This window comes from Aythya marila (genome assembly GCF_965140915.1).
Source record: "Aythya marila genome assembly, chromosome: 14".
NCBI classification, from domain to species: domain Eukaryota; kingdom Metazoa; phylum Chordata; class Aves; order Anseriformes; family Anatidae; genus Aythya; species Aythya marila.
The window spans coordinates 19,873,076-19,888,564 of NC_139055.1; the positions used below are offsets into that span (position 1 = coordinate 19,873,076).

The 15,489-nt window shown below is 45.6% G+C and overlaps 2 protein-coding genes across 3 annotated transcripts in view; both read left to right on the forward strand.

Moving 5' to 3' along the window:
* On the forward strand, nucleotides 1-10,836 carry LOC309883644 (C-terminal-binding protein 2-like). Its single transcript, XM_082771905.1, has 9 exons — nucleotides 1-196; nucleotides 759-913; nucleotides 1,005-1,149; nucleotides 3,405-3,611; nucleotides 4,246-4,460; nucleotides 5,234-5,364; nucleotides 5,497-5,624; nucleotides 6,214-6,334; nucleotides 7,326-10,836. Exons 1-9 carry the CDS (start codon nucleotides 148-150, stop codon nucleotides 7,495-7,497), a joined length of 1,323 nt encoding a protein of 440 aa, XP_082628031.1. The 5' UTR covers nucleotides 1-147; the 3' UTR covers nucleotides 7,498-10,836.
* Nucleotides 10,837-12,441: 1,605 nt separating this feature from the next.
* KDM3B (lysine demethylase 3B) overlaps nucleotides 12,442-15,489 on the forward strand; it is a 56,634-nt gene continuing 53,586 nt past the window's right edge. Inside the window, exon 1 of one of the 2 annotated variants that reach the window (XM_082771514.1) lies at nucleotides 12,442-14,714. In XM_082771514.1, the coding sequence (XP_082627640.1) occupies nucleotides 14,067-14,714 (648 nt within the window). In that variant the 5' untranslated portion in view covers nucleotides 12,442-14,066. The remainder of the gene's footprint in view (nucleotides 14,715-15,489) is intronic. The other variant, XM_082771513.1, reaches the window with a different exon arrangement.

Genomic DNA, 15,489 nt, shown 5'->3' on the forward strand with positions numbered 1-15,489 from the left:
GGCGCTGCGGCTGCGAGGCCTCCACGGCTGCGGGGCCGCGGGGCCGCGGCCCGGCCCTTCCGCTTTGCCGCGGGAGCCGGCGGCGAGCAGCGCCGCGTTCCTCCACCGTTCCTCCGCGGCGCTGAGCGGCGCGACCCGGCCCGGCTCATGGACCGGCACAAAGTGAAGCGGCAGCGGCTGGACCGGATCTGCGAAGGTGAGGCGGGGCGGGCGGCCCCGGCCCCGGCCCCGGCCCCCGGCGGCAGCGCGGCCTCGTGCGGCGGGGCCCCAGGCCCGGCTGCGGCGCTCCCTGCCGGGAGCCGCGCGCTCCGCGCCGCTGAGGCGGAGGCAGCGCCTCGCGGGGGCGGACCGCGGGGGCGCCGCCAGTGCGCGGGTTCCTCTGCACGCCTCGAAAGGAAGCGGAGCTGGGGCCTGGGAACGGGCGGCGCGAGGAGGCAGTAGGCCCGAACGGACTGCATTCTTGGTTTTGGGAGTCTAGAGTAAGCATACGTGCTTGTGAGGTCTCCTCTGTTACCTTATTCTCTATCAGGCTTTTTTTTTTTTTCTTCTTTAATGTCTAGTAATGACAGAGAGCTTCCCCCCCACCCCCCAGGTTCACTTCCTCGTTGGTTTCCTGTTTATTTCTTTTGCTTTAAGTAATCCCTTCGTTAATACTGTAGAGTTCCAGAAGAACTAGTGATTTATTGGACTAGCAGATGAGGGCTCCATTTCATACATGCTGTATTTCATACAATCGCTTCTGCTGACTTTCTTAATAGGCATACGGCCTCCTCTTGTGAATGGCCCGATGCCAGCACGGCCACTGGTTGCGCTCCTGGATGGAAGAGATTGCACTGTGGAGATGCCCATCCTGAAGGATGTTGCTACAGTGGCATTTTGCGATGCTCAGTCAACTCAGGAAATCCATGAAAAGGTGGGGAAGAAAATATACGAGCATTTGGACATTGAGCTCTGTCTCTTTGTGTATCAAGGTAGAGATTGATTTGGACTGCTTTTTGTTGTAGGTACTGAATGAGGCAGTAGGAGCTCTGATGTATCACACCATTACGCTGTCTCGTCAGGATCTGGAGAAATTCAAAGCCCTCAGGGTCATTGTGCGTATTGGCAGTGGCTATGACAATGTTGACATCAAATCTGCTGCAGAATTAGGTATGGTGATACCATTAGGGTTCTGATGTGATCAGAACTGAATGAGAAGTAGAGCACTGCATGTGTTTTTCTGTATATAACTATGTGCTTTAAAAATCTTTATGTGAAAAGATTTTGAATTGCTTAGTAGGAGGCATCATCAGGAAGCAGAGAAATATCTGAGCTGGTAGGTGGCCTGAAAGGAAGAATCTCAGTTCTCAAATTACTCTGCTATAGATACCAGACCCTTTGCAATTGTCTAAGGTTCAGAAAGCTATATATGATGTCTAGATAACCTCTCTTTGGTGAGGCAGTATTGGGTTGTTTGTGGGGAAACAACTGAGCAAACTGACATCTGAAAGCAGCGTACAAGGGGTAAACTCACTGCAAATGCTTGATTAGTGATTTTTTTTCTGTTTGTTTTTTATATATGGGTACTGCTTCAATATCTTATGGATCCCTGTAGATCCCAGCAGAAGTTTAGGCATGTGAAGGGTCTCTGGATCAGGTGACACAAAGCTGCTATTCATTATTAAACATATGGTAGTGAGGCTTTTAGACTCTAGTCTCCTTAAGGAGGTGGATCAGCTAAGAACCCCATGCCTTTTTTTTTAAGGTTGTGACAGTTATTTGAAACCTGACTTAATACAAATCAGATTAAGCTTAAACCAAGTGCAAGTATTTATATATAAAATTGTAATAGGCAATACAATTTCAAGATCCGTAAGAACAGATGAACTGCAAACAAATGAAGAATGCATGTTTGTCTAGATTCCCAAGAATTCCTGGCAAGGTATTTGGCTCTTATTCAGCCGTTACGCTTTCTGGCTGAACAATTAACAATTATTTCTGTGCTTTTAGTCAGACCCTTTAATTCATTCCAAAGTACGGTACTGTTCCTTGTATGTTCTGAATCCCCAAATTGGTGCAAAAGGCTCATGTCATTGTGTTTTCTTACACTTAAGCATCATATTGCACGTAAACACAAATTTGTGCCTACTTACGAAAGAGATGAATGTATCCGGTTTGTCTGAAGTTGAATGAGATGTTAACTAGTGAGATGATAAGAAGTTAGGTTTTCCCATTTTCCCTTTTCATCTTCTCCAAATCATCTGTGTGGCATTATGACACAGTTGTAAATGATTCAATAGAGAAAAGGTATTGGATATCTGGGATTGTGCAGGGCTGTTCATGTAGTTCACTTAGGAGGAAAGTGTGATCTGAATTTAGTTCAATGTCTCCTATGTAATAGGTTTACAAAGAGTGATGTACTGCTGAATCTTGTGTCCTCAATCATTACCTATATTTTATTTCTAGTTTTTAGATAGATGATGGAATTTGAGGAGGAAAATTTTGCTTGGTTTGACAAGCATTACATTTCAGAGTCCCTTTTTTTATCTAGTTATTTTTATTTCTTGGCTGCTAAAAATAAAATGAAAAAAATCTCTTCTGAAGTGGTGCTTACCCCTGTTTAGGAGCAGTAAATTGTTGAATGGAGGATAGCAGCAGGGAAGTGATATGCTGCTTGCTTCTCCTCTTCCCCTTTTTGTTGTTGTTGTTGTTGTTTGTTTTGTTTTTATTTTGGATAGACAGCTCAGGAATGACCACATATTGCTGCAGTGCTCTGGCATCTTTTCTTTTTTCTGGCAGTAATTTGTGCTTCCAACACCTTTACTCTGCTGGCATTAGTGATGTACCTGATAGTTCTAGCTTTGGTTTTATGGTCTCTTGTGGCTGTATATTATTCTAGAGTGGGAGTGTTATATGTTGTTATTTTTAAATGTAACTTCAAACTCTTGTGGTTTCTCTCTGCATTTAATGAGGTAGTTACTTAGTGTTGCTCCTGGGGAAGCTGTTAGTTGAGTGAGCATCTGGACTGTGAAGCATGAAAGAGCACAACCATCTGTCTTCTTAATTCTTCTACAATCTGTCAGTTAATCTGTCAGGAGTATCTCTGGAATGAGTGCATCTTCTTCAGTGCAGACCTCCTAAAACAGTAGGTTTCTTTTGTCACTTGTGTGATCCAGTTTTCGCATTTCAGCTATTTTTTTTTCTGGTGAGGATGTCAATCAAATGGATATGTATAAGGAAGGAATGAAATTTCCTTGGGGTTAAAAACCTGACTGATAGTAGAATCAGCTTCTGAAATGAATCCTGTGTTTCTTAGCAGTAGTTCTGGAGCACTGAATTACGTTTCAGCATTTATGCCTAAAGAGCATAATTTTGGTTTAGTGTTGTGATGCTAAAAATCTCGTATGAACTCTGTGGTTTTGTAGGTATTGCAGTTTGCAACATCCCTTCCTCCTCTGTAGAGGAGACTGCTGATTCTACCCTCTGCCACATCTTGAACCTCTATCGCCGTGTTACTTGGCTACATCAGGCTATGCGGGAGGGGAACCGAGCTTCAAGTGTGGAGCAGATTCGAGAGGTGGCTGGAGGTGCTGTGCGTATCCGTGGGGAGACTTTGGGCATCATTGGACTAGGTAAGTGATGGGAATCGTTAGACTGAAAAGCATACTGTGAATGTTTTTGGGAACCTAAGAGTCACAGACTGGAGAGAAAAAAAAAAAAAAAAAAGAATTTTACAGCTGTTCATTATGAAACACACTGACTGTTAAGAAATGCTAGTGTCCTGTTCAGTGCAGCTGAACATCTTCAAGAGTTGAGTATATACCATGGGATTGGGGATTTTTTTCTTACTCAGATGGTTGGATGAATTGGAACATTCAGACAGCTGTTCTCAGTGACTGCTTCCCTGCGTGCTAGCCTCTGTATCAGTAACAAAACTGCCTGAAAGCTACCAATTCCTTCTCCAAGTTCTTGTGATCAGACTATTGCTGCCTCTGAAACAGGGTACAGATTTGATTTGAAAAACAGCTTATTTTAGGGTAAGCTCCGTCTATTGCACAGGGAATGACTAGAATTAGTCAAATGAGATCAGCACTGAATAAATAGCCAGCCTCCTTTGGATTGCTGTGGCAATCCTAGGAATGTCCAGGGCTGCAGTACCTTGGGCCTGGCAGTAAACTCCAGTGTAGGCTCCCAGTCTACCCCAGTATCTTGTTTTAAAAGTTTGTTTTACCTTTCCTTGATGATTGTGGGTTTTCTTTTGTGAAGGCCGAGTTGGACAGGCAGTGGCTCTGCGAGCCAAGTCCTTTGGCTTCAACGTGATTTTCTATGATCCCTATCTGCCGGATGGAGTGGAGCGATCCTTGGGTTTACAACGAGTAGGAACCCTGCAGGATCTACTAATGCACAGCGATTGCATCACATTGCACTGCAGCCTGAATGAACATAACCATCACCTCATCAATGACTTCACTATTAAACAGGTGCAGCAGGAGCTTGATTTCCCCCACAGAGCACTGTGGAAATGAATGCAAACAGAAACTGCTGCTTTCACAGAGGCTGAGAGCGTGTGAATCCTGCTGCCTCTGCTGTGTGCCTCCTGCTGCCTTCGGAGGCTGGGAGCATGTGGATCTGGGTGCCTGTGCTTTGTGCTTATAGAATTTCTTGTTAAGAGAAAAATATGATTGGCTCTTTTTACCAAGTAATTTCACTTATTAAGAATGTTTTATGTTATTAAATAATTTAAAATTACCTTTAAAATGCATAACTGGTTGTACTGGTTAGAGTCAGATCTGGTGTGGATGGAACTATGTAAGCTTCTTTACACAGCTCTGTCAAAGTCTTTCTGCCCAAGCCCACTGCAAAGCCAGTCTCGGGCTCTACTCCACTAGTCTGAATGCTTTTCAGTGCTTTCATGAGAGACATCTGGACATCATAGTCCAGTTTTGTATAGCTGCATACTTGATTCATGTCCTCTTCTTTAAATTAGTAGGATGAATATGGAGTGCAAAATTTGAGAGTTCCAGTTTTGCCCTTGTTGTATTGTGGTTTTCTTTGTTCATTTTTAAAGCAAATTTCTCAAGCATTGCTTGCAGGCATTTCCCCTGTGGTTAGCTTTGCAGTGAGAGCACTCCTAGTTCGTCCGGGCCTCATCTAATCACTGCAGGCTCCTGTTCATTTTCAGTAGAGTTCCCAAGATTCACTTTGTTCCCCTGGGAAGTCTTTATCAACCCACTTAATATTTTTCTTCTTTCAGATGCGCCAAGGCTGCTTCTTAGTGAACACAGCCCGGGGAGGGCTGGTTGATGAGAAAGCCTTAGCTCAAGCCTTGAAAGAGGGGAGAATCAGAGGAACAGCATTGGATGTACATGAATCTGAGCCTTTCAGGTATCACTACACCTGCATGCCTGTTATGTTACTCAAGCACTAGATGATTCTTTCATGTTTATGTTATGTTGATACCTGAGAGGACAAATGGAGTTATCATTTCTGGAGATAATTTTTTTTTTCCCCCCACAGCTTTGCTCAGGGGCCCTTAAAAGATGCACCCAATGTGATCTGCACCCCACACACTGCCTGGTACAGCGAGCAAGCTTCCATTGAGTCCAGAGAAGATGCAGCTAAAGAGATCCGCAGAGCTATTACAGGTAATGAGGAAGACTGTGTTTGATCTGCAGCTGCTGCTGGATTAGGATTCTTTTGTTAGTTCACTGCAAGGATTACGGATTTGGAACTGCTGATTGTTCTTAGACTCAGTAACTGGTTTCTGGAACTGCAGTGTAAGTTGGTAATTGTCCCCGTGCCTTTTGAGAATGTAGTAACTAATGCTGGAATGGCACTTTCCCTCCTTGGGAAGGCATTGAAATTCTTGCTGAGTTTCACTGAAACTACATCTTCTAAATCCTTTGCAGTAATTGCTTTTGACAGTTACTCTGTACACCTCTTTCTGGAGTAGCACATGTTGTCTCCTGGGAAAGGTGAGCCCTGGTGATTGCAGTTTACATGGCCAGTGATTTCCCCAAGATCACAAAAGTGGGAAGGAAGGATCCGTTTCGTGTGTTCTTCAGAGACCAGTTGTTCAGAGGAGTCACCCCTGTCCAGTGTTATCCTGTGAAATTAGAATACCGAATGTTTCCTTTTTACTTTCATTTGTAAATACTGCTAGGGATGAGCACCTTCTATTTGTCTCGTTTTTCTGTTCTGTTCTGTTTTCTGTCATTCTTGGTGCTCCTGCAGGTCACATACCTGATGCTCTGAGGAACTGTGTTAATAAGGAGTATTTGCTGTTAGCAGCACAGTGGTCCAGTATTGATCCTGCAAGTGTCCACCCAGAACTCAATGGAGCTGCAGCATACAGGTGAGATATATAGGTTATTGCTTCCAAGCAGATTTTCCTGCTGAAATAGGCCAACGTTCCTCTTTGGGTTTGAGAACTACTTGTACCTGCAAGCAGATGTGTTTCTGTTCCTATATACTCTGTAAATGAGCAATTTCCAGAAAGTTAACTGCAGCACTACTGAAACCATACTAGGATTTAGCATTTGCCTGGTTATGTTTTGTTCAAACTGAATACTGGTTATTTTTTCCAAATCCTTGCAAGACCTGCCCAAGAAATCTTTTGATATAAGAAAGCCTGCTGGGTGCCTGAAAAGACAACTAGATCTTAACATTTAGAAGGTGCACATATCACTATGTCTGTATAAACAAAGCACAGTTCTTATCAGTAGCTCAGATGAGGACTCTCAAAAAGACATTGTCTGGTAGATTTGGGCAGTGGCCTAAATAAGGGTGTATTTCAGGCTGTTACAGGCTTGCAGAATGATTGTGGATAGGTTCAGATATATTTATTGAGAAGGCATGGGGAGGCAGTATGGAAGTAAATGGTTTCTTAACAATTCGTAAGTATGTCTCTACTATTTTTTTTTTTTATCTTATTTCCTAGCTAAACTAAGAAAACAGTCTTACTTTTCTATCTTGGATCCCAGTGAAGCATAGCTGGTAGCTTGTACTCTTCTTGCTGATGGGGGGGGAATTTCCAGCTCTTCAGGATATCTCCATACTGTGCCTCATGCTGTTTCCCACAGGATATACAAACAAAGTTTGTACTTGCCTTCCAAATGCTTAGCACGTGACCTGAAACTGTCTCTGTCTGTCTGAGAACAGGTGTCATTTGGTAATAGGATGTAACTGCAACTCTTCGGCTCTGGAGACTTTTCCTATATTCTATACCTTGGAGCAATTCTGCTAGAAAAAGGGATTTGTATTCAGCAGGTGCCTAAGGGCACAGCTCCCTTTCCCTTGCAAAACTGTTGGACCAAGCATGTAATTCATGTTTCTGTTGGTTTCAGGTTTCCTCCAGGAGTAGTGGGAGTAGCCACCCCCGGGCTACCAGAACCACCAGTAGTGGAAGGGATTGTAGCTCATGGGATCCCTTCTGTTTCCCTCTCTGCACCACGTACCCCTTCCCCAGGAGAGACGAGTAAACTGGATGCAGACAGAGAGATTCCTGCTGACCAGTAGCAGCATCTCTCTCTCCTTTCCTCTGTCAGCTGAAAAAAATAGGAGGATATCTCCTCCTAGGACCTTCTTTAACACCATACAGAGACTGTTTCCTGTTCATATAGGACAGGAGGATGCATTTCATTACTGGCAAACTTTAGCTCTTGCCTTTATTTTATAACCCTTTTAGTTATTATCTCTCAGTGAATCTTTCTCCTTCTCTGGGGCAGGGCAGCAGTGACCTTGCCTCCCCTTGGAAATACTTGGTTTAACCAGTGATTTTTCCTATATGTCTGCCTTGATCGTCTGTGACAGGGAACTGTCTGTAGTGCACTTGAAAATGGGAGAGGTAGAGCTGCCTGATCAGGAAAGGCCTTCAGTGCCCCTAATACCAGACCAGCGCACATTTTTCAGTTATGACTTGTAGCAGCTTATGTTCCATTTGGCTGATCCTCTCAAAGAATAGGCATGGGAAATACCAGAAAAAGATATGGAAATCGGAGAAGTGACTCTTGTCTGTATTACGCTGTTGGTAGAATGCAGCCTCAGCTCTGTGCATTACCTTGCTTGTTTTAATCAAGGTTTTCTGTGAGAACAGCGCAGGCACTGCTTGTTCTTGACCATAAGTTTTCTCTATGCAGTAGTAGGTGTAAAAGTAAAAGTGGCAGATTCAAAGTCAGTCTTGTAAAACATTTGGAATGGATTAAAAAGTCACAAACTGTGTTCTGGTGGCCACTGTTTGTGAGGCTTCAGAATAATTCACTGTGGAGTTTGCATACCTCAGAGAAGGCAAGAGAATGCAGAAATAGGAAAAACTTGCACTGGGAGACAGCAAGTAGCAATAATTTGCAGCTGCAATTGCTGGTTCCTCGCACACACGTACCTCAGTCTAATGGCGCTGTTTATTCACAGGGTATGTTATAATTCTAAACTTTGTGCTACAGAATTTTGTAGGCATAACTGCATCAACTAGAAGTAACATACCAGTGCTGGTGACCCTTGTCTCTGCTCATGGAGAACACAGCTTTTAAGGCTTGACCAAATTACTCTAGTTGCTGTAGCTCTGCTAGCATATACTGCATCTTCAATAGTGGGTAGAGTAAAATGGAGCTTTTTAGCCTTGTGATACTAAAGGAGAAAGAGAATACAATTAGCTTATCACCTGAAGCCAAGGCAGGATTGTTACTCTGAAGTCTTTGAAGTCTTTTCCAATTTCTCTGTCCCAAATGATTGAGAATGAATCAATTCTTTGAGGGGAGAGGAGTCTTCAGCAAAATGGGTTCCACAGGAGATTTTCCTTTAAATTTCATCTTGTTACACTTCAGTTACAGCCTTTCCATGCACAAGATGTAACAATCCGTGATGACTTATTTCTGTTGTGTGGGTACATTAAAGTAGGTGCTATACAGGAGGCATATATGGTGTGGTTTTGTCTGTCTCCCTTGATTCCTCCCTCTTTTGTGTGTCTGTGACTGGGAGCTGAATAGTGGGAACAGACTGCAAAAACACCTTGAGGAGTGGATGAAATTATTTGCTTAGGCTGTTTACAATTTGAGAAGCTGAACAAAGCTTTCAGAGTCGCAAAGGTTTCAGGCTTTTTCCAGGTTTTAAGTTACTCTCCAGTACTGCATTTGTGTAATTGCTAACTAGTGATACGGTGAAGTGATATATTCCTCTCCACATGTGTGCCTGCACTCTGACCCCAACCTCCAAAAACACACAAACAACAGAAAAAAACTCTTGGCAATTCAAGAAAGAAAATGAGGCAAGAAGTAAACTTCAGGTGTTTTCTTATAGATTTTACACTTTAGCATTAGTGAAATTCTAGTTCTCTACTGCTGAGTGTCTTTTTTGATAAGATATTTATGTTAATGAAGATTCTTGACTTCCATTCTTCATGGATGATACTCTACTTAAAATTCATATACCTCCTTGGCTGCTCAGGTCAGACTGGGACTGGTGGTAGGCACAAGTTACAGGAGTTTTTTTGAGGAAAAGCTTAGAGTTCAGAAGCATTTCAGTTGGAGCTGTACCTAAAAATAACCAGCAGCCCTTTTCTGTTTTCTTAATTTCTAGAAAACCTAAATTTTACAAGCTACTAGCTCAGAAAACTGTTATTCTGACGGGCAGGTGGAGAGAAGTTTCAATCAGGACTGAGAGTTGATCCTTCTGTCTGTTACTGCATTAGGGAAGCAGTCTGTCCATAACTACCGTTTCCTTATTTTCTGCTGAAAAGTCCTGTCTTGCTTAGAGGTTCAGGTCTGCAGATTACTTTGTGTTAAGGGGTTTCTAGTTACGAGCTTTGTGAATGCAGGGGATCGGAGTATGTTCATCTTATCTCTTCTAAAGCACAATGCAAGGTACATTTTTAAAAGGCAGCAGTTTTTTTTTTTTTTTTTTTTTGGTAACTGCAGTGGTCTCTGAAGATCAGTCAAGCAGCTCTGAGCAGAGGAAGAGTGGAAAGACATGAGAGTTTCTCAATTCTTATATTTGGCGACTAGTAAGAATAGGAGTAAAAAAACTGATGCATAAGAAATACTTCATTATAGGTACTGAGGACTGTACCCATACAGCACTGATGATAGTGACAGTCTATTCAACACCATGTAGACTTGGGATGGGATATAAGACAACTTTCCCCTTGATGAAAGCCTCAGCAGAAAATGATGAGATAAAACTGAACAGAACCTTGACTATGATCTCACAGAAGGGTCTCAGTGCCTGTAGAATTACTATGCGTATATGCCATTTGTACCCCTGCTTTATAGACTGAACCTATCATCACCAGACCAAGGCTGTTCTGAACAGACGGCTCAGAGAAAAAATTACTAATACTGAAGTACACTGTGGTCTTCTCCATCCTGTGAGTGCCAATCCCTTTCGATAGCACCCTCTCCTATGTGATACACTGATTTGCAGCTCCTCCTCCCAATCTTAGCACAGTATATAGAAGTGGAAGGATTTGATTTTCTTATTTTTTCCCCTCTTAAAATGCCTTCCTTCAGGACTAGTGCAGAGCTTTAATCCCAAAGAATAGAAGTTTCCCAGGGTGAGGCAGGAGTGCCCTAGCTGCACTAACCTGCTTACAGGAGGTGCTCATACTGTTCCAAGGTACATTCTGTTTGTCAGGGTCACTGCTGCTGACCAGCTTTTTTATAGAGGACTCAGAGTTTCAGAAATATATTTTTGTAGACAATAACTAAACTGTGAAATGTTGAAATAAAGCATGTAAACAAAAACTGATAGCACTGTCCTCTGTACAGATGTTATTCTTACTTCAGTTCTCTCCTAACTCGTTAGAAAATGTTCGATTACTTCTTGGATATATTTTAATAAAGTTCTCCAAAGAACATGGCTGCTGTCTGTGGAAGGGGTGGCCTGAAATGCAGCGTATATTGAAGGGGAGGGGGTGAAAAAAAAACGAATGAAACTACAGGTGTGTCTGCATCAGTCACACTTTCCTCACAATAAATGGGCTGGATCTTGCACACAGTCACTTCCTACATCAGCCACACTAGCGACTAATTTCCTTTGGATTCTGGACAGTGGATCACCAACAAAGACTGGAGGTAACAGACTGAAGCAGCAGATATTTGGTGGTTAAGGGATAACTTTGAATGTAGCCCAGTGTTTACTTAAGTGAATTCTCTTAAGTTGAAATTGTGGTAACTGGTTTTGTAGGCTTCCAAGTCTGTAGCTTGTATGTACATGTTAACAGCAGTAGCTGGTTCTACCCTTTTACCTCTGAAGTTAGTACACGATACAACCAGTGAAACAATTTTCTACTATAAAGTCAGTGCCACAGAATTAGCAACAGAAAAATGACTAGGTATTTCTATAGTTGAGAATTTAAATTTAACTGAAATTTGATGGCCTATAATCCCTGTATCAATTATCAGTGAAAGTCTGGAAAACCATTCCTTTGCTTGGAGCATAGTGTGGAGTCCTGATGCCTGTAATGTTTGTGTTTGCATGATTACTGGCCTTAGAACATTAACAAAAGACAAAGCACTGAAATGCTGGGACTCTTAAGAGTTGATGTTAACTGTTACACTTCAACACTGAGCCCAGGGGTGTATCCCTCAGACTAGATGACCTGTCCTGTCATTCAGTATCAAGCATTCTCATGAAGAGTATTCAAGTAAAACACATAAGCAGCATAGGGTGGAGAATCTGTTTTGCAGTTGTTAACTACAAACATCCTATGCAAATGAGTGCAAATTTTAGTTGGTTACTAAGAATGAACTTCTTAAAGAGATGGGATTAATCTGGCTGATGTCAACAAAGTAGACCCAATATGTTGCTTGTGCATTTTTGAGTTATTTTGTAGAGTTTAATACTTCAAAGACAACTGAAGAAAAATGTACTTACCGAAGCAAAAATAACATTACTAGATATCCGAGGGTGGAAACATAATTAACAAGGTAGTTGTAAAGCTGTTGAGAATGCATGTAGTCATTTTTCACCCTCAAAAAAGGTACACTTGTTGATGGTTAGCTTGAATTTTTCCAGCGTGGTATATTAAGCCAATAGAGATGCCTTTTTCAACTGGATTTAACACGTACTTACACTGAGTATTCTTCCTTGGGTAAGCATTTATGCAGTCATGCTTAAATTTTTACTTTGGTTAGGTGAGACTATTTTGAAATTCCTAATCTGAATTATGTAATCCAGACTCACAGTTACCTAACTGCTTTTTATAACTTGTCTAGTGTTCCGTATGGTGTTCCTCTTCTCTATTTGATTCCTTCTATCAAGCAGTATTACTTTAGGCTATTATGAAAGAAAATAAAGGTTAAAAAAATAACATGTACATACACACATTAAGGTTTAGGGTTTTTTTTGCCTTCATTACTGAAGGAAGGAATTCTGAAATGAAGTAAAAGCAGGCCATTTAAACAGACCTCATGAAAACTTCATGTTGGATTCCATCTGCCACAGGATTCCTTTGAATCTATTTTTAAAACAACTGCCTTAGAGTTCAAGAAATACTTTTAAAGGAAAAAATATAAAGGCTTGTCCAACTTCTTGCTGCTTTTTGGTGTATTAGCAATCTGGTGATGTATACTTTTATAGAATTATGAAGAACACACAGTAAGATTAACTTGAAATTCTTTTACTACAGGCACAGGTATTCTTTAATGGAAGCTTGTTGTTTTTTGTTTTTTGATGGGGGGCAAGTTATTAGGTTGAACAGAATTATAGAATCATTAAGGTTGGAAAAGACCTTCAAGATCATCTGGTCCATTGCCCCACTAGCAATGTCACACACTAAACCATGTCCTGAAGCACTACATCTAACCTTTCCTTAAACACCCCCAGGGATGGTGATGGTGATGCCACCACCTCTCTGGGCAGCCCGTTCCAATGACTTCTCTCTGAGAAGAAATGTCTCCTAATTTCCAACCTAAACTGCACCCCTGGTGCAACTTGAGGCCATTCCCTCTAGTTCTGTTGCTGGTTATCTGTGAGAAAAGGTCAACCCCCAGCTCCCCACACCTTCCTTTCAGGTTGTGGAGAGCAATGAGGTCTGCCCTGAGCCTCCTCTTCCTCAGACTAAACAACCTCCAGTCGCTCGCTCCTCACAGGATTTGTGTTCCAGGTCCTTCACCAGCTTCAGAGCCCTTCTTGGAACATGTTCCAGGGCCTCGATGTCCTTCTTGTAGTGAGGGGCCCAAAACTCAACACGGCACTCAATGTACAGCCTCACCAGAGCAGAGTACAGGGGGACAATCACCTCCCTGCTGGCTGTGCTATTCCTGACACAAGCCAGGATGCCATTGGCCTTCTTGGCCACCTGGGCACACTGCTGGCTCATGTTCAGGCAAAGCATCAATCTGCACCCCTAGATCCTTTTCCTCTGCATACCTTTCAAGCCACTCTGCCCCAAGCCTGTAATGCTACAGGGGGTTGTTGTGGCCAAAGTCCAGGACCTGGCACTCAGCCATGGTGAATAGGTATGTATTTTATGAGTTATCTCAGAAATTCCTACAGGCAGATACAGCTTCCAGAAAAACAGTCTTCTCAGCTTCTCTAGATTTAATAATGTGTCTTGGACCCTGACCCGTATTTTATCTGCATCCCGCATGATGACTAAAATAATAGAAAGTACAGATAATGGGATGAAATGAATAAGTAGACTTCTGAGGACAGGCACATAATACAAACTTGAACTCAGCGTCTTACCCATGTCCCAGTAAACTGTATCTCTGTAACCAGAAACTAACAAAGATAAAACAGTCGTCTTCTGAAAACAGCCTGACACAGTTATTTGGAATACACGGAGGTAAAAGCAAACAACTTGCCTTTCCTGACGATGCAGAGCCAAGTTAACCGTCACTCTCCCAGAGTGAGGAAACAGTAAAGACAAAAAATACATATATTTCTTCAATATCATTGTTCTGATACTGAGCAAAGCGCCTACTCCTCGTTGCAGTCTGTAAGTGCTGCTGGGTGCGCGAGCAGAACACCGAAGAGCTGCCCACCTCTGCCGGTGCAGGACTACGGATGCCGCGGCTGAGGACGTTCGAAAGGAGAGCGGCTGGGGCTCCGCACCATTCTACGCGAGGACTGCTCGAACGTATCGGCTAATGCTGCCAGCAGCACCCCCGCACCGCCTCGGCCCGCAGCGTCCCTCGCCGCCTGCCGAGCGCCGTTCGAGGCCCGCCGCACCCCGCGGCGAGGGGCCCGGGCTAGCGCCGCCGCCATCACTCCGCGGCCAGCCCACGCCCCCCTGGCGCGTTCGAAACCGCCGCTCGGCCCCCGCAGCCAGGGCTGTCGTCGCGCTGCCTTTTACGCGTGCTTCAGGTAACGACTCCCGAGCCGCCGCCGCTCCCGACCGCGAGCCCCCGCCCGCCCCGGGCCTCCCGGCAGCGGCGCCGGAGCCAGGCGGGGCGGCGCGGGGCACTGTGGGGCAGAGGAAGGAGGGGGGAGGGCGGCCTGCGCCGGGTGCATGCCGGGAGCGGGGCGGGCGGCGCTCGGAGGCCCAGCGCGGGGCAGGCGCTCGCTCGGTGTCTCGGGGCGGCGGCGACCGGTGGGCTCGCGGCGGCGGCTCCTGCCCGGCGGGGATGGCGGACGTGGCGGCCTCCCCCGTGGGGAAGCGGCTCCTGCTGCTGCTGGCGGCGGGGCCGGGCGAGGGCGAGGCGGCGGGGCCGGAGCCCGGGCCTGCGCTGCCCTCCCGGGCCTGGCGGAGCGGCACGGTGCGAGCCATGAGCGGGGCCGTGCCCCAGGACCTGGCGGTGAGGCCCCGGCGGCGGGCGCGGGGGTGGCGGGGGACCGCGGGCGGGGGGCGCTGGCGGGCCGGGCCGGCCGCGCGCGGGCCGCGGGTGCGGGCCGCCGCCGGGCAGCGCTGCGGGGCGGGCGAGGCGCCGGGGCGCGGCCTCCCCGGGGGGTCGCGGCGGCGCCGCGCTGGCCTCCCCGCGCGCGCCGCCCCGGAGGCCGCCGCCCGCCGCTCCCCGCAGGGCCGCGCGGGCCGGGCAGCGGCGGGGCCGGCCTGCGGCGAGCGCGCCGCCGGGGCTGCGGGGCGGGGGGCGGCCGCAGCCGGGGGGTGCGCGCTGCTGCGGCGTGCCGCCGGCGTGTGTGCGCCCGGCTTCTGGCCGCGGTGCTCTGGGAGGCCGCCGAGGGGTCGCGGGGGTTCCCGGGCAGCGGCGGTGGTGCCCCGTGTCTAGAGACGCCGCTCCGAGCTGGGCTCAGCGGCTCGGTCGTCTTCGTTTCTGTTTCCAACAGAAGCGATTTGTGCTGCGTGTAGCGTTTCAACGCTTTTCGTGGTTTCATTTGGCTTTTTTCTAGTAGGCGCTTTAAAACTCAGGTGAAGACTTGCAAAAGAGTTCTCAAAAGACGTCTATGCTGTTTCTCTTTGTGTGTGCCAGTTCTCCAAGTATTCATTGGGACTGAAGACGTGCTCTGGAGGTGTCTGAGAACTTTGGCTTTTAAAATGACCCATAGTACGGAAATGCAGTTGTGTTCGTGAAGAGTCTTGTCAGCTGTCTTTGTGATTAGTTTAATTTTGTTGTC